Genomic DNA, 24520 nt, shown 5'->3' with positions numbered 1-24520 from the left:
TAGTCAAAACTGGAATTTCTGGAGAAAAAGATTAGAAAAAATAACAAAGTTTTAGACTGTATTTTGTATAAAAATAAAAAAGTTGAAAGCTTCTTTTTATTCATGTTTTAACTTTGATTTTAAAGATTTCTAGGATTACCCATTAAGTCAACAAACATAAATTTGTAAGTAAAGAGTAAAAAATTTCAGTATTTATTAAATTAAACACAATACATTTTAGGTTAGTTTAGCTAATCATTTACTTGTAAAATGTTATATTAGCAAAAAACATTAAGGGTATAGGGGATTTTTTACTTTTTTTTACAATTTGATATTATTTTATACAGTTTTTACCAAACTTTTTACACATTAAAAAATTAAAAACAACTTTTGAGATATAGCTAATCAAAGTCAGAGGCAACTATGGGTTCCTAATGGGAGGCACAAACTAAAACGGCAAAAATAGACTATTTCACTAAAAATCCATCTTCTCCTACGTTTTTTGAGATAAATACTACAAAATTTCAGGAAGTATTTTTTTGATATATTTAAAAAATTCTGTCGGAAAGAAAATTTTAAAACATTTTTTTTTGTTTTTTTATTATAAAATTTTTATTTTTTTAAACTCTGTTCTGACAGAATTTTCTAACTATTGCAAGGAACATTTCCTAAAAATTTGAGGTAGTTATCTCAAAAAACGTAGGAGAAGATATATTTTTAGTGATTTCTAATTATTTGCCGTTTTGCCTCCTATAAGGACCCTAATGTTGCCTCTGACTTTGACCGGCTATATCACAAAAATTATTTCTGATTTTTTAAATCTGTAAAAAGCATCTTATAGATTAGTAAAAACTATATAAATCAAGATGAAATTTTTAAAAAAAGTGTTTTATCCCCCATCCCCCTATGCCCTTAAATAGTATTTAATTAAACTGGCTTGTAAATTTATCAACAAAACTTTGTAGGTTAAAATTCAAGTAAAAACTTGAGGTAGCTTTCAGACTTTTATTAGGTTGATAAAAATTTTCATCACACACCAATATGAAATAAGTTTTTAAATTAAAATCATAATTACTTCAAATAAACAGTCTTTACAATGTATGTAAGTTTGTTTCTATGCTTCACACAACTGCTGTAAATAAAAGTAAAACAAATAAAAAGTTGTTGTCAATAAATTATAACTTTTAAAATGGTTAATTAAAGCTTGCATGCAATTTTTTTTTTAATAAATACTTTTTACTAATATGATTAAGGGCTATAAAAGATCCATACATAGGTCATACATAGAAGCTTAAGTATATAGTATAAGTCACTTTTTGAAGAAATTAAAATTTCAATTGACTTTTATGACATATCCACTTTATTAAAGTTTCTATTATTAAACATAGACAGTATTTTTTTTTATTTAGTTTTTTGGGAAATTAAGATATAGCTTTCTAAAATCTTTTAACTTTTTATAAATTTTTTGAACTAAAGACCTTAAAGAACATTCGTTCAAGCTTAAAAAATACATTGACTATTAAAGTTGGAAAAACATTAATTTTTTTGTTTGTTTAACAGAACTAACATGCAATTTATATTTCAATTATAATGGTTAATTAAACCCTGCATGCATTTTTTTTTAATATATACTTTTTACTAATATGAATAGGGCCACAAAGAATCAAAAATATTTTTCAATAATAAACATTGGGTCATACATAAAAGCTTAAGTAAATAGTATAAGTTACTTTTTGAGAAAATTAAAATTTCAATTAACTGTTATGACATAACAGTTTTTGTAAAAAGTTTTTAACACTAAATATGGACAGTAATTTTTTCATACTCAGCTTTTTAAAATCTTTCAATTTTTTTATTTAAAGAACTAAAGGCCTTCCTTCAATAAACCTACTATTGAAGTTGGAAAAACATATTTTTTTTTGTTTATTTATAATTTAACACAACTAACATGCAATTTATCTTTCAATTTGTTTCTGATACTCGTTCTACCGGGGGCAGGTATCCAAGGTTCAGTTATTTGTTTCTTTTTGCCCATTTATAGATTTATAAGTATTAAAACAAACTAAAAACTATTATTTAGTATAACTAAAAGTATTATCCAGTTCATAATTTAACAATCTTCATTTACTTATGAATCAATGTTTAAATCCCAATCTAATTATTTTTTTAACAATTAAGTGTTAAGAACTTCATTCAAGCTTGAAAACTCATAAACTCTAAAGAGAGTTAATATCAGTTCTAAATGAAATTAAAGTTTAGGTTTTTTTTGCCTAGTATTTATCTTTACTTTAGAAACATCTTTAATTAAATTCATTTAACTATACTAGTTCAAATACTTATAAAAAAATATTTTTAGTTATTTCAAGTCATTCCTCTTAAATTTTAAAGACTTGGTTTGTTAGAAAAACGTAATTAAAAAGATACAAAATGTGTAATTAAACAAAGTTATTGAAAACATGTAAAATTATTTTTTAAATTACTGTATCAGGTGCTTAGGGTAGAAGTCGAAAATGTGCCATTTATTGACTAAACATTGTTTAGACAACTTTCAACTAAAATAAAAAGTAGATTTTTAAACAAATAGATTTTCATGATGGCCCAGAAGATAAAGCTAAGAAAATAAAATTACATCAACAGAATATAAAAACTTGTTTGAATTTAGATTTTTGGTTTTAAAATTTATGTTAGTTAAAAATTTTTGCTTACCACTAATATGATTATAGATTTAAGATACAAAGGTTCTGCCTTTTAAAATCAAACTTTAAGTTAAAAACGAAGCAATTAGTGAGTGTGTCATAACTAATTGACTAAGTATGAAAAAATAAATATTTTTTTAGGATATTTTCTGCATTTTTTAAAGTATACAATCTAAAAGGAAGTCATAGGTTAAGGTCATAGGAGGTCCAACATCTTTCTTTTTTTCTAAATTATCATTGACTTTTATTGAAAGCTAAGCTACAAGACAGTTTTTACTAAATTTAAAATTTATCATTCAATTTTTTAAATATTTTACTTCAAATTTTAAACAATAAATTGTGGAAGGCAGATAAAAAACAATTATGAACAAAAAATAAAAATATCACTTTTGTTTATTTTATAGAAAAAAATTTTTAATAAAAAAATTATATCATTGAAATGTACAAGTTGCTAAAAATCTTTCAAAAATTACTAACACTTTTAAGTTTTAATACTAATACTCAAAATTATTCTTTTAGTAAAATGTCAAATTTATAAATTTTTTATTTGTGCATAAAATACTTATTCAACTCTTCAACTATGATCACTTATACATCAAAAATTACTTTGATTTATTTTTAAACAGTAAAAACAGTTGATAACCTATTTTTTTAGGTATGATTCAAAAATGAATGAAGGGAAATTTATATAATTTTGCACTGGTAGTGACTTTTGCATGGGACAAGTTTATCACAGATTTAATTTTTTTCTTCCTTCTTTTTACTTACATTTTTTACTTACACTGTTACCACTAACCCTTGGTCGGTTAGTGACAACTGTAGTGGTGAAGTAAACAAGTCAATGATGCAAAAATGAAATTTTGGGAAAAACTGGCACCTGTGCAAAACTGGCACTAGTACAAAACTGTCACTTGTCCAAATTAACCCTCCATAGGAGTGATACGTGCAAAAGTATCTTTGTGCAAAAATGACCTATTGATTTTTATGTAAAATTAATACTAAATTTACAAATGAAACTCCTATGGCCAATCAAACCACATCAAAGGGAACCATAAAACAATTCAAAATCAACACAAAAATAATAAAATCTTTTTCTTTACAAAAAAATGAATTTTTAGTTATCAACCCAAGTTAAGGGAATTAATTTTACTGAAAAAGCTTCATCTTATACAATCTTAAAAGTATTTGTTGATATATTTAAATGAAAAGTTTACAAGCAAAGCAAACTGTTATTTACATAAATTTGTGGGACATTAATTAAGGGTCCTAATAATTCCTTTGAAAAGTTAAAGATTTATTTTCTATGGTAGAAATATAGTGTAAAAATTATAAGTTCAACTATGCCTCTACGACTGTAAATGTTAAGTAAGACAAGTAAGGTTAGTTTTACCAACTTATACAACTTTGGAAGATTGAAAATGTTTTGAAGTTAAACACAGTTGCCAACAATAAAAAATAAATAAAAATATACTTAAGAATATATATATACATAAAAAAAAATAACAGTGACATATTTATCACATACTTAAATAAATTTATCAAAAACATTTTATTAAAAAATAAAATCCTAAGTTAAAAATTGCATAAAAGTTAAACAATAGTTTTTTGTTAAAAAACATCAGTCTCATAACCTACCCTTTGCAACAATAAACAAACATTACACTAAGCTAGAGTGTTATATTATGTATTATAAACTTAAATTGAGAAGTTGTTGGTTATCATTTATTTATGATATTGTCAAAATAAAGCAAACATCTTTTCTGTTTAACAAGTATTTTTCTCAATAGGATAAGTTACTAATCTCAATTCATAATTTTCAGTTAAAACCGCTTGTGTAGTATAGTAACAAAAATGCTAAATCCTGTTATTTAATTGGTTAGTTATTTATGACTAAAGTGTTTCTTAGTTAATTTTTTCCATGAACCAGGGCTGATGGTATTTTGTTAGCAAAAAAAGTTAAACAAACAAGATAACTAATTACCTATACAAATGAAAATAAAAATTACTTGACTAGTTCTATCAAAATATTTCTGTAATAATAACTAAATTATATTTTAGACAAGCAAAAATAACAAATTAATAAAAATAGAATTTTTATGAACACTTTTAGTTACGATATCGTCATTAAATGTACTTAAACTTGCAACTTCAACATTTAATTATAAAAAAAATAGACTAAAATAAAAAAAATACATATAAAGTTTTCTAAAATTAACTTATGTTAATTTTGTAAGTCCTATCTAATGTCCAAAGAAAGTATTATGTTAGAAAGTTTTTGTTGGTTTACATCTGAGTTTTAATAAGAGTAAAATAAAACAAAGTTGTAAAAAAAATTTTAAGTTAAAAAAAATTTAAAAAAAGATCTGAAAAACTCTTGTTTAATCTGTGGTATATAGAAAACAGCTAGAAATAATAAATATCAATTAGTGTTGTAGTTTTTCTTGTCGAAATAAAACATATTGAAAAAAAGTGTTTTTTTAAACAAATAGACATAAAAAGTAATAGTTTTTTTTAGTTATAATTGATTTATTTACTGTTTAAGTTTTTTAATTGATTTGTCCTTGACAAGACGTTAAAAGGTATCCAAGTGGTGTGCGACTCGATAACCAAAAGGTTTATTCGTGCACTACAAAGAGATTGCAAATAGCTGCTAAAATCTACTAGTGACATTTGATTGAAATGTTCTAAATAAAAGTTTAAATACTGTGTAACTGACCACCAGTCCATTTACTTGAACATCAAAAAATGTAAAACCAGTCAACCAGAAAACAAGTTGATCCTATGAAGTATTCACATTTATAACACAGAACTATAAAAACCAGCTACAAATAGATTCTAATCAAGACATTACAGAAGTTGATACAAATCTGAACTAAATTGTATATATGCTGTTCATTGTAAATTTCTCTTTTAGATAATGTTGATTACTAACATGATTAATTTTTTGATTTGAATTAAAAATAGCTAATTCTTTATTTAATTATGCACTCTCAAAGTATGTTTCTGTTAGATTTAATAATGTTGATCACTAACTTGATTAGATTATTGATTAGATTTCAAAGTAGTTAATTCTTAATTTAATGATGCACTCTCCAAATATATTTCTGTTAGATTTAATTCTTTTAATTTAGACTCATGTGCACAAATGACCCTTTGTGAAAAGTAAACCTCTGATCAAAATTGTCATCGTGCAAAATTGTCTTTTTGTGCATACTTGATCTTTGTCCGAAATGTTTTCGTGCATACTAGATCCGTTCCCATAAAAATTATACATTTTGTGATAGCAGCTATGTTCTAGTCAAGACCTTAAGTATTGTAAAAGTTCCTTTTTAGATTATGTTTATTACACATAATTGAATTTTTGATTTTCATTCCAATTAGTCAATTCTTAATTTAGTTTTACATTGTTTTATTATATTCCTGATAGATTAAATTCTTTTGTAAAAGTTTTGACCACATCTTAAGTGTTTTCAAAAATTTTATTTTGTTGTTTTTAGTGTTTGCTATGTTCTATAAATAAAGTATAACAACTAAAAGTCCTGCTTATTTTTTTTTAGTAGCATGGAATACTCTTTAGTGTTATTAAGTTCGATATTAAATTTAATTGTGATTTTTAGTGTGGTTGTACATTATGACAATACATTGCATCCTCAAAGTTAAGAATCACCAGTCATTTAAGTAACACTTAAATAAGACCAAGAAAGTATTTTACCAAAAAAAAAATTTACTTCTACATATAAGCTTTTAATTTTAATTCAGTATTTATCGCATTTTTATCTGACATTTTTATGTGTCTGACATTTCAAGTTCATAGTGCATTTCAACTAACAGTAGATTTAGAAAAATTTCAGAATAGAGCTTGCATTTAATTTTTAAGAAGCAATACTCACATTTGCTAATTGCTCTTTTAAAAGCCCTTGAAGTTTAACCAGAAAGATATGGGAGTAAAAAAAAACCATCAAGCAATAAGGGGTCATATCAATAAAAATACCGTAGGGGAAATAAATTGTAAACATAAAAGGGCATTGTTCAGTGTAAGTCCACAAAGTCACTTTAAAACTAACAAATTTTAGATTCAAAAAGCCAAAATAGAACTGATAAATTTATAAGTCCACAAAGCCAAAACAGAACTGACAAATTTTAAATCAACAAGTCAAAATTAGAACTGACAAATTTTTAGTCAATATAGTTGAAATAGAATTCATGTTATATTTTATTTTGAAGAGGCTAGTTTTTTTAGTACACTAGAAAGTTTTAGTTAATAATTTTCAGTTTTTTAATTTAGAGAAAAGTTTTCTGACTTCATGAAAATAAAGTAAAGAATTGAGTACGTTTTTAGTAAGTGTTAAATTATAAATTATTGAAGTGTTTGATAAATTTACTACCAATTTTAATAATTTTAAAGTTTTTGATATACATCTACTAACTCTGATCATTGTCAATTTATATTAAATAAATGTAAAAACTCAACCATTAAGATCATCTAACAATTGGGTACTGTAACTTTAAGAAGCAGAAATTTTTCTACATTTTTTATTCATTTTATTTGATAAATTTCTAATTAGCCCTGGTTTTTATGAAAAATATCATACAATGGTATAAAAAGTTTCTTTGAAAAGTTTAAAATTCTGTTGAACAACTGCTACTTTTATAGTTAAAGCAATCTAATATTCTTAACTAAATACTTTATAATATACATATATATGTTAACTAAACATTAAAACTTAGTAAATAATTCGAAAATTAGTTGTTTTTTTTTATATTATAAATATGTATATTTATATATGCAAACAAAGTATTTTTATAAGGAAAACTTTTGTTTAAACTAAAATTTTAGCCTCAAACCCAAAATACTCATAACACTCAGGATACTCAGGGTGTTTTTTTACTTCAACATTTTAGATTACTCAAGACATTAATGCCTAATTAAACATTTTTTATATTTAATGCAAACTAAGTTTTTTTTTTTATAAAGACTTCTGGGTAGTTTTAAGATTTTTTAAGAATTAAAACTGTATTTTAGATACTAAATGAGAATAAATGAACCAGTAACATAAATTTATGTTTTAAACATTATGTTTAATATAATAATCTTTATTTAAAGGCTTAATTATTTTTTTTTTAAAACTGTAGCTATCTCCTTTTACACTTTAACAAGCTATCACTAAATAAGTTCAATAAATATAAATTTAGAATGTTTTACAATTGTTCTATAACTTTCCTAAAAACAAGATCTTAGGTTTAAGTAAATTGATAGTAGAATATTTTTTTGAGATATTGAAAAAATCAGAATAACTCAGACCAGTTTTAGGTTACAAAATATTTTTTTTAGTTTTGTAGGACTGTTATAAAATTTATGCTAAACATACAGTTATTTTTAATTTTTATACATGGTAAGCTAAAAATTTAAAATTTAGATCATTAAGTAAATTCTCCTACAAATTTAAAATGTTTTATATTTATTATTATTATTAGAAAATACCTAGAAGTTAAAAGAGAAGTCATGGAATAAGTTGTAGTTTTTCATAATTTTAATATCAATTTTACTATTTTCAGAAGGTTTTTTAGTTTCTTATAGAAATAATCTTAAATTTAGGAACTAAAAAAAACTTAATCTTTTGATTTTTTAGATATATATTTTTGATATGTAACTTAAATTAAAATAAACTTTCACTGATCTAGATTAAACTATTATTATAAATTAACTCAGAATCACAAATTTTTAGAAAATAAAAATTTAAATATGTTTTTGAAAAATATTTTTAATTAGTATCTTTAAATAATCAAATATTAGATAACATAATTTTTTAGTAATAGTTTTATGATATACTAAAACTTATTGTTCAAGAGCTCTATTTATTTTTAACATAAAGAAAAATTGTTTTGTTTATGTTTTGAACTTAACAAGGTTTTATGTTATACACAGAGAGACTTGACTTTTTGGACACTTAAAACTCAGGCTGACTAAGGATATTTTATTTCTTTGAACAAAATCTTATATAAGATTTTTTTCCAGATTATAAATGATATTAACTTAATTAAGTTTTAATGTTTTTAATTTTATAGCATGATAAAGTTTGTAAAAAAACTTGACTTTTATTAATCTTAAAAAATTAAAATTTTTTTTTTTAAGAATATCAAAAAATCAGGATGACTCAAGAAAATTTAAACTTACTCAGGAAAGATTTTCAATAAAATTAATGTCGTTCCTTTCTGCACATTGTTAAAACATTATGTCTAATACTTATGTAAATAATTGTTTTATATTAATTTGTACATTTTAAAATGTTGCTCAACTTATTAATTTTATGCTAATTTTTATTTTTAGATAAATGTTCTTGATTTTAAGTAAAATTTAGTTAAAAAAATCTAATTAATTCTTATTACCTTTTTTTAATAAAAACTGTAGTTTAAATAAAGTTAAAAACAGTGTTTTATAACATTCAGTAAAATTCAAGATGACTCAATAGAGTTCTATTGTCAAAAAAAGTAGCAACCCTGTAGAAATATATGATTAATAATACTATTTTTAATATAATCAATTTATAACAGTTACATAGTTTATTTTACTTAAATGAAATTGTTAGTTGTATTGAGATTTTTTAACGTAGTAAAAGATGTTATTTCTTATGCAAAATTAAATCGATGCAATAAACTCATTAAAAGAAGTAATTGCTGAACCAAGCTAGAACAGAAAGTTATTGCTTCGTAAAACAATAGAAAATTAACTATCCACAGCATTTAATACAAATAAAGCAGCCAACAGGTCTATTAAAGCTTGATCGCTAGTAAATAAAAATGATTGGTTAACCATAACAATCATATTCAAAAATTTTTTATAAAAATTTTATAAAAAAATTATGAATAGGACTGTAAATCAACCTGTAAAAATAGTCTTAGTATTAATGTGATCATTCGTGCAAAAGTTTGTTCATGCAAAAGTGTCCCGTCTTGCATTTTTGACACAAACCAATATATATATATATACCTGTAGGCGTTATATATAGTTTCATTAAACAAAATAGTAAAAGTTAAGAATAAATTATTATAAGATGTGTTTAATAATAGAGTTTGCTAGTATTTTTCTAAAGTTAGTAGCATGAATAAGTGAGGTATGTGTTTTGATTTTTTATAAACAGTATATAGAGATACATGTTAAAGAAAAATCTGACTAATTTGTCGTCGAATTTGTCGAAGTGTCAATTGTAAACGACAAAAACGAAGCTTCTGATGACTCAGTTTATATTTTAATCTTAAAACTATCTTAAGTTTGAGGAAGTTTAGTATCAGTGAAGTACTTAGTATTTGACTCTAAAGCTGCCAACAGGTCTAAAAAAGCTTGATCGCTAGTAAATAAAAATGATTGGTTAACCATAACAATCATATTCAAAAATTTTTTATAAAAATTTTTATAAAAAAACTATGAATAGGACTGTTATGGTTAACCAATCATTTTTATTTACTAGCGATCAGCTTTTTTAGACCTGTTGGCAGCTTAAGAGTCAAATACTAAGTTCTTCACTGATACTAAACTTCCTCAAACTTAAGATAGTTTTAAGATTAAAATATAAACTGAGTCATCAGAAGCTTCGTTTTTGTCGTTTACAATTGACACTTCGACAAATTCGACGACAAATTAGTCAGATTTTTCTATAACATGTACCTCTATATACTGTTTATAAAAAATCAAAACATATACCTCACTTATTTATGCTTCTAAATTTAGAAAAATACTAGTCAACTCTGTTATTAAACACATCTTATATTAATTTATTCTTAACTTTTACTATTTTGTTTTATGAAACTATATATAACGCCTACAGGTATGTATATATATATTGTTTTGTGTCAAAAATGCAAGACGGGACACTTTTGCATGAAGAAACTTTTGCACGAATGATCACATTAATACTAACACTATTTTTACAGGTTGTTTTTTTTTTGTTTTATTATACTTATAAATAAATAAAAACGTATTATAAATTTATACATTTTTTATCTTAATTTTTACAATCACTGTTACACCTAATCTATAGCCTTGATTATTATTTTTTTTTTCTTTATTCATTATTTTTTCTTAACTATACTTTTTTTCTAATATCACTATTACCCCTAAGCTACCCTTACCCTTTGTCTGTAACTTTTTCATCTTCTTCTTTCTATTACTAATTCGTTTTTTACTGTCCCTGATACCCCTATACCTTATCTTTTGGTCAGAAGTTATTTTATTACTAATTATTTTGTTATTGAATATCATATTTTTTTCATCAATTGCAAAATTGTCATTGATTTAAAAGTGTCTTTGTGCAAAAGTATCTTTGAGCAAAACTGATCAGTTTCCATAAAAATTAATAAAATTGGTTTACAAAAGAAATTTAAAAACTTTCCAAAGAGCCCACTTAAGGGTTGTTTAGATAAACTATTTAGAAAAGTAGCTGTAAAAAAACAGAACATACGTAAAGCTAAATGTTTTAATCTTTAGCAATTTTGTTTGAAGAAATAGCATTTTTTTGAAAAAATGGTATTTATTTCAAAACTTACTAGCTGAAGATTGAAACTTTCAGCTTTATGAAACGTATGTTTTGTTTTAATTATGTTTATCTATTTGGTTATATAAAAAAAAAGATATATATGACCGTTTTGTATTTTACATATTATTCAAAACATTTTTAAATCAAGCTAAAGTTTATTAAAATGGTTTAACAAAATATAAGAGTTTAAAAACCTTATAAGTATTATAAAGTAATAATTATATAAGTATTTTGTGCATAAAAATGTAATTTTTAAATATGCTGATTTTAGTTTTGTTGTTGGTTTTAGAATTTGTGCATGTTTTGAAGTTTGAAAAGGCTGTATGGAAAAATGGTTTAAACTGCTCAATTTAGTGGCTTAACTTAGTTTTGAATTGATAAAAAATAGTTTAACCTTGTTTAAAAAGTATTTTTGTAATGAATGCATATGTTTTCTTTCGCTTTCTTTTTTAGTGTTTTGGTCTTGACTGATTTACCAGTTTTGATATTTTCTAATTTGTAAAGTCTGCTGCCGAATTTAGTATCTAATTTTAGTTTTGTCTTGAATAGTATTTTCTGTTTATGTTTTAATCTGTTTTGTTATTATTAAATTCTAAATAAAGTTTTGAATATTAGAAACAACAACACAGACAAAAAAATTAAATGAGAAATACTATTCAGGACAAAGTAAAATTTAATACTAAAACAGGCTCTAATTTATCTCGATGATTTCTACTGATTAAAACTTTTTGATTAGTAATATTTGTGTGTATACATGATATAGAGTCAGAAGAAAGTTTAATTTTTGAATATATAGCACTATACGTATGATATACAAAAACTTTGTTTTACTATTTTACTTTTCATCAACTATTAAGTTTAATAATTTATTCATATTGTTGTCTATCAAATAGATAACTTTTAAAAATATAATATATTAGTAACAAAAAATATTTATATTAAAAAATAAAATTGCTTAGATATTGATTATACATATTATTGTCCTTTATCTATTGTATGTATATTTGTCCTGGACAAGACCTTTAATTGTATTTATAAGATGTGCGACTCGATGACCAAAAATTTTCGTGCACCGGGTCCTAAGATCAAACATTTTGGTCTTTTTTTGTTTTTTAAATAGTATATTATTAAATTACTAATTAATATCTTTATAATGCAAACAAAAAAATTTGCAAATTTCGTTTTTATATTTCAAATAACAGTCTAGATATAAGTTAAAAACAAATAATAGATTAGTTTGCTGGAATAGAACAAGCAATATTGTTTAGAAAGAATTAAAAGCATAAGTTTTTTATTATTGTTTTAGCTATACAATAATGATAACTTCTAAATTTATAAAAATAAAAGCCTGCAGACAAAAAAGTGTTAAAAAAAGTTTTAAAAAAGCTATAAAATTTATAAAAAGTTTTTAATTTAAACTTAAAATGTTTATAGTATTCAAAAATTATATTTAAAAAATTTCAATTGAATTTTGAAACAGTTTTGCTATTTAGACTACAATGTGAAAAAACTATCAGATAATGCATCTTAATTATACAGGTAGTTTTAATAATACAACACAATATAAACATATGGGAAAACAGCTTTCTTCTATGCTTAATTCCGTTTATCAATGGGACAATAATAATGATAATGATATTGAAGAAAACACTATAGAAAAAGAACTGAAAAAATCAAAAGAGAAATCAGTTGTAATTTTATTTGATTCAGAAAGTTATAAAACTGATGAAAGCTTAGATAAGCTTGTTGATAGTTTTGCTTACTTGAAAATTAAAAGTAATCTGAAACAGCTTAAAAACAATAAAAATGTTCTTACTCTTACTAATTTATCTAAAGCTGACTTTAAAACTTTACTTAACCTTGAAACTAACGGTAAGTCTTAATTTAAAATATATTTGGATTTTATACTTAAAGCTTACGCTTATGTTTTTTTAAAAATCTTAAGATCATCATTAAGTTGTTATAAATATTACGTTTAATACTTTATAGGTATAGAAGAAATAAAAGAAGAAAACTTAATTTCAATTTTGGAAACAGAAAATTATTTAGGATGTGAAAAGGCAAAGAAAAGAATAAATCAATACGTATATGATAATTTAACTATGAAAAACTACTTTTTCTATTACAAGCTAACAAAACTATATACGTTGAAAAGTTTGAAGAAATTTTTATTAAATTTTTTACTGCAACAGTATATATTAAATGAAGACATTTCAACATTATACAAACTAAGATATGAAGATTTATTTGTTATACTATCTTGTGAAGAACTTCAAATAAGTTCAGAGTTGGAACTTTTCAATGCAGCAGTCGATTGGATAAATTACAAAATAATTGAACGGAGTAAACACATAAAAAGTTTTTTAAAGTTAATAAGGCTACCTTTGCTGACCACTGAAATATTAACAGACATCATAAAATGTAATAAGCTTTGCAAAGACTGTCTTAAGTGCAGAAGAATTGTTAATAACGCTATCAAAAGTAAAAGTAATTGTAGAGACAAAGCAGCAAATTTACAGTTTCAAAATCGCTTTTTCAGTTGTAAATTTGAAACAAAAAAAATAATGTTTATCGGAGGGAAGTTTTCTAACAGCTACGATTTAGTGCAAACTGGTATAGAATACGAATTTGACAAACAAATGGCCACGGAATTTATTGAAACAAGTAAAATGCTAGTTCAAAGAAGTTACTGCAAAGCTGCTGTAATTGGTTCAAAAGTATACTGTTTCGGTGGGTTAGATTCTAAGGGAGAAAATCTAAACGCTGTTGAATTTTACTGTAGAAAATCAAATACATGGACTTTAACAACTCCTCTACCAGATTTAAACGACGATTTTGATTGTGTTTGTTCTTTTATGAATAAAATTTACTTTTTTGGAGGTTTTGGCTACTATAATTGGGTTTATGATCCATTTAAAGATAATTGGATGAAAATATCAAACATAAATGTTATAAGATTTCACTGTTCTTGCGTAGTTTTCCAAGGTCAATGCGTTGTCTTAGGAGGTCAAAATTTTTCTGGTAAAATCTTGAAAAGTGTTGAGTCATATGACCATTACCTTGACAAATGGTCATTTCTTTCAGATATGCAAATTGCTAGGCGTAATCCAGGTGTTGTTACTAAAGGAAACAAACTGTTTGTTATTAAAGGAACTGATCTCAAAAGTGAGTCAATTAAAACAGCTGAAGTTTATGACTCGATATCACAAAAGTTTACTTTTATTGCAAGTATTTCTGAAATACCATGGTCAATTAATTTATTTTGTACACACTCATATAATAACACCGTTATTGTAGTTTTCGGTAGCCGCTATTACATATACAATATAAATACCAACAGTTGGTCTGATGAACATGTTCTTAAAAATAGAACTTATTCTTATTGTTGTGTTGAGTTGGGCACACTAATAAAGTGAAAGTTTTTAGTGAATAATATCTAAGAATCTTTCTAATTTACTATTTTTAATATATCTTTCAAGTTAATATTACTAAGAAGTTTAAATAAAAAAGTTATCATCATTTACAAAATTAAAAATTTTTGTATTGATTTATTTTGTATTGACTGTTTTTTTTACATACTAAGTTTTTTCTAATATTTTAAATCTTAGAGTTTTCAATACTAATACACCAGCTCCAAAGCGCTACATTTACAAGCTTCGATTTATTTATATTATTAAATAAACTTTTATAAATCAATTAAGTGTTTTTATTTACCGTAGTTTAAAATTTTAACTGTCGTAGTATTAAACTTAAAAATTGAGAACCAAGTTGTAATGCTTACACAATTATTATGTAAAGTTATTTATAAATATTTTATTTTCTTTGATTGTTAGGTTAAAACGATAAAAACATATTTTTTGTTATGATCATTGTGTCTAATGAATTAAAATTTTGTTACATTAAAGTTTATATGGAGCAAAGTAGTATAGCTAAATAATAAGTTATCTTACCAAAAAAAAAAATATAAACTAAAAATTTATTTGCTTGTTATAATTAGTAAATTGAAACTCAGTTGTTTTAATTTTATTTATTACAAGTTTTACTTGAATGTCTTGTCAAACTTATTATTTTAATTATGTAATTTTTTTGATGAAAAAAAGTATATACTTGCGCATTTATTCAGTTTTATTCTATTTTAAACTATCACAAAAGTCAAAACTATATTTGTAAAACAGTTCGTTTTAATTGCTTTAGTTAATAGAACTATAATCATTTAGACAATTCTGGTTTTTACGAATTTCAATACTTACTAAAGTAATATAATTTTAAGTACATTTTAAAATTAGTTTTATTGACTAAAACAACGTTTTACTTGCTAAATTTTAAAAACTTATTTAGTTTGCTGTTCTATCAATTTTTATATTTATACCCTTCTCATTCTGTTTCTAAAATAAAGTTACTAGAATAAGGGATAAACTATTAAAATCTTTGACATCATTAGTTTAATTTTACAGGAATATTTAGCTATTTTAATTTTAAAACACTATATTCATAACTTTTCTATGATTTATTTGTAAGATAAAAATTCAATTCGAGTGTTCTTACTTTACTTAAACTTAAAGATTTTAATATAATCTAGGCTATCTCAGGCTACATCACAGTTTAATCTCCAGTTAAGTTTTACTTCTTAATTCTACTTAATTATAAACAATGTTTACAATTTGAATTCAAATTGATTTTGTATAAAACTTTTAATAATTTAGCTTATGTAATTTAAGTTTAGCATTGGTTTCTTTCCATTTATCAATTTAAACTTAATCAGGTTTAATTAGTTGCAACCCTGTTTATGTCTTATGGATTTTTAAATTTAAAATGTTTCCAACTCAGGTAACTCGGTTATTCTGAAATTTTTAGAAAAACTAAGTATATTTAAACCATGCTCAGGCTAGTTTAAAGTTTTGAAATTAATATTTATAATTTATTTTGCTTAGGTTGAAACTATGAAATAAAAAACAATATCTTTAATTTTAAATCTTGTACTAGTTTTATGACGTGGCAATAATATTTTCTTGTTTAATTTTTTTTATTTTAATATTTAGATATTTTGGAATTCTTATGAGTTTATAAAATGCTAAACATTATTATTTAGATAGGTTTAGATTGTAAAATAATTAAAAATGAGCTTAAGCTAGTTTTTCAACAATTTTTTTTTTTCTCAAAACTTAATAAAAAAGATTTCACTTTGCTTATAAAAACACATAAAACTTCAATTAATGATTCTATATCTGTATTTTATTTTTAAATACCATAATTTGAAAAGCCATTTTGAAGTTTTTATAAAAAAAAAAATTTTTTTTAAAATATTTGTTGTCAAACAACACAGCAACTACTAAACTCAATCAGAAGCTTGACTCTAAAAGTTAGAGTGAATTTAATAGTTTAAAAAGTTTTTCATTTATTTTGGTCTAAATTCTTAAGTTAATTTACTTAATAAGGACAGATTTAACAAACATTAGAAAAAATATATTATAAAAATAGTTTGAACTTTTATTACTTACTATTTTGTTAATAAGTATCATTTTCTTCTATCGTTTTTGACCCTTGTGCAAAATAGTCATCAGTTTAAAAGTTTGTTTGTTGAAAATGTTTTTGTGAAAATGTGTCTCCTGGCAAAACTGACCTTGTAATGGTATACCAGTTTCACTGCTGTTCCATTTAGTTGAATATTAAATGTTATAAAATCATTTAACCGGAAAACAAGTTGGTCTAAAAAAGTTTACATTTATAAGAGATAGCTATATAAACAAACCACAGTGTTCTAGTCAAGACATTCTAGATGTAGTTCAAGAACTGAACTATTTGTTATTATTTTGTATATTGTAAAGTTTTTTTTTTTAATTATGTTTATAACATAGAATAAATTTTTTGACTTGAATTCATGGCAGTTAATTCTTAATTTAAATATAGATTGGTATAGTATATTTTCTGGTAGATTTATTTCTTGTAGAAAAGTTTTGTACACTATAAAAATTTTTCTAAAGAATGGAATTCTTAATTTTTTATGTTTGATTGGCTTTTTAATATAAAATATATCCTGCCTAGTGTTTTTAAATATTACAAAATATAGCCTATTTAAGCATCATTTATTTTAAGTCAAGTTTAAATTTAGTTATAGTTTTTAGTGTGGTTGTACAGTACATTATGAAACTACATTGCGTCCTAAAAGTTTAGAATGAGCAGTTTTGTAAGTAACAGTTGAATAAGACCAAGATATTATTTAACCCAAAGAATTTATACTTTTATACGTAACTTTTTATTTTCAAGGCAGTATTTATCATATTTTTATCTGACGTTCTTATTTTTCTGACATTTCATTTAGTGACGAATTTTAATTTTCAGTAGATTCAGAGAAATTTTACAGTAGAGCTTGCATTTATTTTTAAAGAAGCCAGACTCACATTTACTAAATGCCCTTTTAAAGCCGTTAAGGGTTTATAATAAAAAACATAGGGGGGTAGAAAAAACATCAGGCAATAAAAGGTCATATGAATAAAAAAACCATAGGGAGATAAAATGTAAACAGCAAATGGTATTGTTCATGGTAAGTCTACAAAGTCAAAATAGAATTAACAAGTTTTAAACCCACAAAGCCAAAGTAGAACAGAAACATTTAAATCTACCAAGTCAAAATAGAACAGACAAACTTTTTACCCGTAATATCAAAATAAAACTAACAAACTTTTAGTACACAAGGTTGAAAAAGATATGACAAAATAGTCTAGAAGAAGTACACTTAAGTTACAAAAAATGGTGACTAATTTTAAGTCACAGTAAGTTATGTTAAATTAACCTAAGACTCTTGAATCTTGATAGAATTATATAAAATCACAGCACTACTTAGTAAATAAAACAGCAAAGACCAGTAATATGCTGCAATTTTCAGAAATTTGTATTGTAGGAGTTTGCGTAGGCATGACGATGGAGTGATAGTTTTAGTTTAAAAAGTTGCTTCCATTATAACGTTGGTCTTATTTTTTGCCTAGTTATTAAAAAATTTTCCGACAAAATATTTTGCAAAAACTTAGGGAATATTTTAAGAACCATATTTTTTTCAAACATGAAGCTTTAAAAAAGTTTTCAAAAAAAATTAATTTTATAATAGTTTTTTTTAGAGAACTAGATAAAGTTACACAGTTTGACAACAGAAAATACATTCTAAAAGCATATAATAAAAAACAAAGTCAGATCAGAATTTCTTTAAGCAAAAAGGAAGAGGGAGAATAGAGTGAGATTCTCTTTGAAAATGTCAGGAATAGAAAGTTTTACCAGTTTTACTGCTGTTCCATATAGTTGAACATCAAGTATAATAAAATCAGTCAACCAATGGACAAGTTGATTTAAAGATAGTTAGAATTTTAAAAGATAGTATTTGTATCAGGCAAATTGTGAATGTAGTGATATTCTAGTCAAGACGCTTCAAATGGGGTTCCGGTACTGAACTTATTTGTTATTATATTTTATTCTGTGAAGTTCTTTTTAAAATAATGTGTGTTACTTAGAGCTATTTTTTTTTATTTTTGTTCAAAATAATTAGTTCCTAATTTAATTATACATTGTTGTAATAGTTCCTGTGAAATTTAAGTTTTGTGTTAAGTTTTGTCCTCATTTAAAGTATTTTCTAAAATATTATGTTTTTTTATTCTTTAATGTTTGATATGTTCTGAATATGAACCATACTCACCAAAAATCATGCCTATTTTTTGAAAGTAGTATAGATTACCTTTAAGTATAATTTAGTTTTAAGTTAAGCTTAAAATTAATCATGGTATTTAGTGTGGTCCAAAAATACACTATAGTCGTACAAATTGTCTTAATATACATATATATATATATTCATGATGTGAGTGGATACTGCTAGAATCAAAAAGAATTTTAATTTTATAGTTTTTTGAGTACATAGTACTACACACATATAAAACTTTTGCCTTAAAAATTTACTATTAATTAAGTATTAGTTTTAATTACTGGTTCATGTTTTTGTTTTTAAAATGGATTATTTGATAAAAATATAAATGAATAGTTATAAAATAAAATTTGTCAATGAAAAGTTGTTAAGAAAATTAGTAACTTAACTTATTTTTTAACTTAGAACATAATAAGTTTTGTGCAAAAATATTCTTGGTATTGTTAAAATATTCCTTATATTTTTTAAATAACAATTCAAATATTAGTTAAATACAAATCATCAATTAGTCTTTAAGCAAGAAAAAAAAAAGCAAGCAATGTTATTAAGATAACTAAAAGTTATAAGCTTATTGTCGAACTTTCATGCATAATTTTTAATATAATTTTAGTATAGCTTAATGTTCTATCTTGAATGTCTATAAGATAAAGAAGTTAAAAAAAATCGCTTTTTGACTTCTAAATAGTCTAAGATTTTAACTAATTAAACACTCATGTAGTAATTTAAAACAGTTTTGCTATTTATTAATAGCTTGCAAAAAACTATCAGATAACGACATCTTTTATTTACAGGTCGTTGAAATATTTCAACACAGAATAGACATATGAAAAAACAGTTTTCTTCTATGCTTGAAACCGTTTATCAATGGGACAAAGTTGATAATAAAATAAAAGAAAACATTTAAAAAAAAGAAAAGAAAGATTCAAAGAAAACTCAGTTACAATTTTATTTGAATCAGGAAGTTATAAAACTGATGAAAACCTAGATAAGCTTATTGATAGTTTTGCTTACTTGAAAACTAAAAGTAAACTAAAACAGCTTAATAACAATAAAAATGTAATTACTATTACTAATTTATCTAAAGCTGATTTTAAAACTTTACTTAAAATAGCAACTAAAGGTAAGTCTAAATTTATAAATGTATTTTGGTTTTATACTTAAAGCATTTGCTTATTTTTTATAAACAATTTAAGATCATCATAAAGTTGATTTTTATGTTAAGTTTAATGTTTTATAGGCGAAGTACAAATAAAAGAAGAAAAGTTAACTTCAATTTTGGAAGCAGCAAGTTATTAAGGATGTGAAAAGGCAAAGAAAAGAATAAACCAATACATATATGATAATTTAACTATGAAAAACTACTTTTTCTCTTATAAACTAACAAAACTATATGAGTTGAAAAGTTTGAATAAGTTTTTATGCAATTTTTTACTGCAACAGTATATTTTAAATGAAGACATTTCAACATTTTACAAAGTAAATTACGAAGATTTAATTGATATATTGTCTTGTGAAGAACTGCAAATAAGTTCAGAGCTGGAACTTTTTAATGCAGCAGTCGATTGGATAAATTACAATAGAAATGAAAGATGTAAACACATGAAAACTTTCCTAAAATTAATAAGGCTACCTTTGCTTACTACTGAAATATTGACAGACATCATAAAAAGTAATAGTCTTTGCAAAGACTGTCTTGAGTGTAAAAGTATTGTTGACAACGCCATCAAAAATAAAACTAATTTTAAAGACAAAGCAGCAAACTTACAGTTTCAAAATCGATTTTACTGTTGTGAATTTGAAACCAAAAAAGTAATGTTTATCGGAGGAAAGTTTTCTTACGATGATTTGATACAAAATGGTATAGTATGTGAGTTTAGAAAATCATATGAACTGAAGTATAGCAAAACAAGTAAAATGTTAGTACAAAGAAATAAGTGTCCAAGTGCTGTAATTGGTTCAAAAATATATGTAATGGTGGCCTAGATTCTGACCTTAGAGGTATGTACTCTTTTGAAGTTTACTGTAGAAAAACTAAAAAATGGGCTTCTATAGCTACTCGGGTAGGATCTTTTGCCTTTGGAGGTTCTGTTTGTTCTTTTATGAATAAAATTTACTTTTTTCAAAATGATAACTACTACAATTGGGTGTATGATCCTTTTAAAGATTGTTGGGATCAGATATAGGCTATGTATGTTAAAAAATGTTACTCTTCATGTGTAGTTTTACAAGGTCAATGCATCGTATTAGGAGGTAAAAATCCTTATTCTGATGAAGTCTTAAAAACTGTGGAGTCATATGACCATTACCTTGACAGATGGTCATATCTTCCAAATTTGCAAACTGGAAGATTCAAAGCTGGAGTTCTTACAAACAGAAATAAATTGTTTGTTATAAGAGGAATAGGTATTGACTATATTTTTTCAAAAACATCAGAAATTTATGATTCGATATCAAACAGTTTTACTTTTATTAAATGCAGTTCTAATACGTTATGGTCAAGTAATATTTATTGCTTCAATTTTAATCGAGACAGTATTATTATGATTAACGAAAAATTTTACTGTTTTTACTATATAAATACCAACAGTTGGTCAAAATCCCATTCTCTTAAATTTGAAGAATTTCAAGATTATTCATGTGTTGACTTGGGCAAATTGATTGAGTAAAAGTTTTGAAAAAATCTTTCTTAAATTAAATCAAACAACTTACAATAAATAATATTTTAACTTACGAGTTTCAAAACAATTATTTACTAATAGTTAACATATGTAAAAAAAAATTTATTTAGTTAGTATTAGAATTTTGATATCCATTATAAGTATTTTTTTTTATCTTAAAATTGAAGTTTTTGAGCGTCGATTTCTTTATTTTTTTCATTCTAGATAACAACTAAGTGTTTTTATTTAACGTTGTTTAAAATTTTAACTGTTCATGAATATTTAAATTTGAAACTTAAACACCAAGTTAACAGGTTGCTTAACTACTTTATAAAAATATCAATATACTTTGAAATTATATTAATTAATAGTTTTAGACATAATAAAAATTTAAACGTTAGTATCCAATAAATTATAAGTTCAATTAGATAAAGCCAAACATTTTATGCCAAAAATGGCCGTATTTTCAAATTTTCTTTTTTTAGATTTATATATTAAAATAAAATTAAAGATTTTTATTTAAATGTAGTTTCTAATTTCGAAGTCTTTTTATGTGAACTTATACTCACTAAGCCCAATTTTTGCTACAAAATAGTAGCAAACCTGTAAGTTGTAAAGTTTAGTATTGCAAAAAAAATAATCTGTCAGAAAAAAAGTTACAATTTAAATTTTATACGTTTTGTTAATCATTTCCTAGAAAAAAATACTTAAATAAAAAAAAGATAGTTAGTAAAGTGATAAACAGTTTTAAAAGTCTCTATGTTTTATATATATTCTTTCTATATATTAGCTTAAAAGCTAGTTTAAAAATTTTTAGAAATCCCGACCTAAATACTTAATTAGAAAAATTTACATAGATAAGAAACTTAGTAAGTAAAGGAAAAAATTGTTTAATTATGTCAGTAGAAGGATTTAAGAATACTAGTTTAATTTTTTTCTTGGGAGCTAAAAAGTAAAAGTAACAACTTTTGTTCTATCGTATTTTAAGCAATATTTATATGATAACTTAAATTTAACTCTAATATATTCTCTAATTTATAGCTTACTTAACAGCTTTTGTTGTTCTGTATTTTTTGCCATAAAGAGCGAAATTTTCCATGATTATCAAATATATCTTTTAGTGTTTTAATAAAAATACTTACACGGTTTTGACATCACATATTTTACTAATAAAAGTTTTTAAATATAAAATACATTAGTTCTTCCCTAAAATTACTTATCTACAGGATTTAAGATCCTTATCCTGCCAAATCTTAACTTTTGAAAAAAGATCCGAATCAGATCCGGACGGGTCTTAATTTTAAAAAGTGTTCGGCTACAGTTAGTTTTGAAAAATTTTGTTTACCGCATTAACTTTCTTTCAGTTTTATATACACAGGTTGTTGTGTTTTAAATAATCAGTATGGGTAGGTTTCAGAAAAGCACAGCGTCACTTAAGCACGGGGTGACACTTTTGCTAAGAGTGACACTTTAGCCCGGCGTCACTTTTGCACAGAGTGACATTTTTGCACGTAATAATTTTAATTTTTTTAAAAAGTTTATTTGAATAATGTTTAATTATCTAAAACAATTGTCTTAACAAACAAAAAATTCTGAAAATTAGTTTTAACACTATTAAAATTATCATCTTAAAAAAATTATGAATAAAGTTTTTACTATGGGCTTAAAATGAAATAAGAAAGTTTATTGATTTTTATATTTCTCACTTTTTATTTAAAACTTACGCTTAAAGTTTAGTCTTATCAGAACTAATTAAAGTATTAAAAGAACGTTTTAATAATCTTTGAGGTTGTATTTATTGCTTCTGTCATTAAAACAATTTTATGTCGAAAACCTAAAGTAAAAGCATCAAAATGTTTTAGTCTAAAATAAAAAAGTAAAACAAGTTAATAAAGTTTTTCAATTACCTTTTTTTTAGTTTTAAGTAAAGCTTAAACTTGTAAATAATTAAAAGCTTGTTAAATTAACTTTACATGTTGAATAGTTTGTTTTCAGATTTTTAACAATACAGTGCATAATATGATTTAAGCAATGAAAAAAAAAATGCAAAATAAATTCTGCGCTAAAATGACACTCCGTGCTAAATTGACGTCGTGCTAAAGTGACAATCTGTGCTAAAGTGTCACTCTGTGATAAAAAGTCACACCGTGCTAAAATGTCACATCGTGCTAAAGTGTCACTCCGTGCTAAAGTGTCACTCGTGCTTTTCTGACCCGTTCCCAATATGTATATATAAAGTTATATTCAAGCGAAACAGACTATTTAAAGTTTAGTTAATTCAATCATTTGTTGTAAACACACAGGTACATACATCCAATAGGATTAAAGTAAAAATAATAAATTTAAAATTCAAAGTTTCTGGCAGATAAGACTTTTCTATTGATTTTATAATTTATTGATTTGAGAAAAGCTAAAATCAAACTTTAATAGGTTATTATTATCGTCTGTTTCGAGGATAATCAAGGTGGTTATTTTCCTATATTGCCCCTAGAGACCAAAACCACATGACTCTCTAAATTGTGATCCGAAAAATTTTTCAACTTACATTTATTTTAAACAGAATTAAACACAGCTACTCAGGAGGACGAGCAACATGATTCTATTAATGAAGAAATCGAAGCAGATATAAAGGGCTTTTTTGCTAAAAAAAAAAACTTGAATGCAGAAACTGATAGGATGAAGTTTTAAACTGGTGGAATTTGAACAGGACAAAATATTAACATCTATCAGTTTCATATCAAGATCCGGTCGGGTCGGGATATCTGACAAAAATGGCAATATCTGGCCGGATCCGGACCCGGATAGTGAGTCTGGTACAACACTACTCCTAACTAACGTTTTTTAATTCTTTGAGCTCGTCTTGTATTACACATTTACTCTTTTTAAATACAACTTGTTTTTTCAGATAATGAACTGCTATAATGCTGCGTAAAAAATAAGTTTTTATACCTCATTAATGGCTTGATAAATTTT

General features: G+C 24.2%; 2 protein-coding genes across 2 annotated transcripts in view; one reads left to right on the top strand and one right to left on the bottom strand.

Annotated features, from left to right (window-relative positions):
* LOC145835645 (outer dense fiber protein 2-like) overlaps positions 1-2047 on the bottom strand; it is a 133976-nt gene extending 131929 nt beyond the window's left edge. The window contains exon 1 of the mRNA XM_082943324.1: positions 1928-2047. Coding sequence (XP_082799450.1) covers positions 1928-2014 — 87 coding nt within the window. The 5' untranslated portion in view covers positions 2015-2047. The remainder of the gene's footprint in view (positions 1-1927) is intronic.
* Positions 2048-13770: 11723 nt separating this feature from the next.
* LOC145835644 (kelch-like protein 23) lies at positions 13771-24235 on the top strand. Its single transcript, XM_082943323.1, has 3 exons — positions 13771-14371; positions 21111-21293; positions 24108-24235. Exons 1-3 carry the CDS (start codon positions 13771-13773, stop codon positions 24233-24235), a joined length of 912 nt encoding a protein of 303 aa, XP_082799449.1.
* The last annotated feature ends 285 nt before the right edge of the window (positions 24236-24520 follow it).

The sequence above is a fragment of the Thalia democratica genome, chromosome 5 (genome assembly GCF_965202585.1).
Source record: "Thalia democratica chromosome 5, ktThaDemo2.hap1.1, whole genome shotgun sequence".
Taxonomy (NCBI): Eukaryota; Metazoa; Chordata; class Thaliacea; order Salpida; family Salpidae; genus Thalia; species Thalia democratica.
This window is presented reverse-complemented; position numbering and strand designations above follow the sequence as displayed.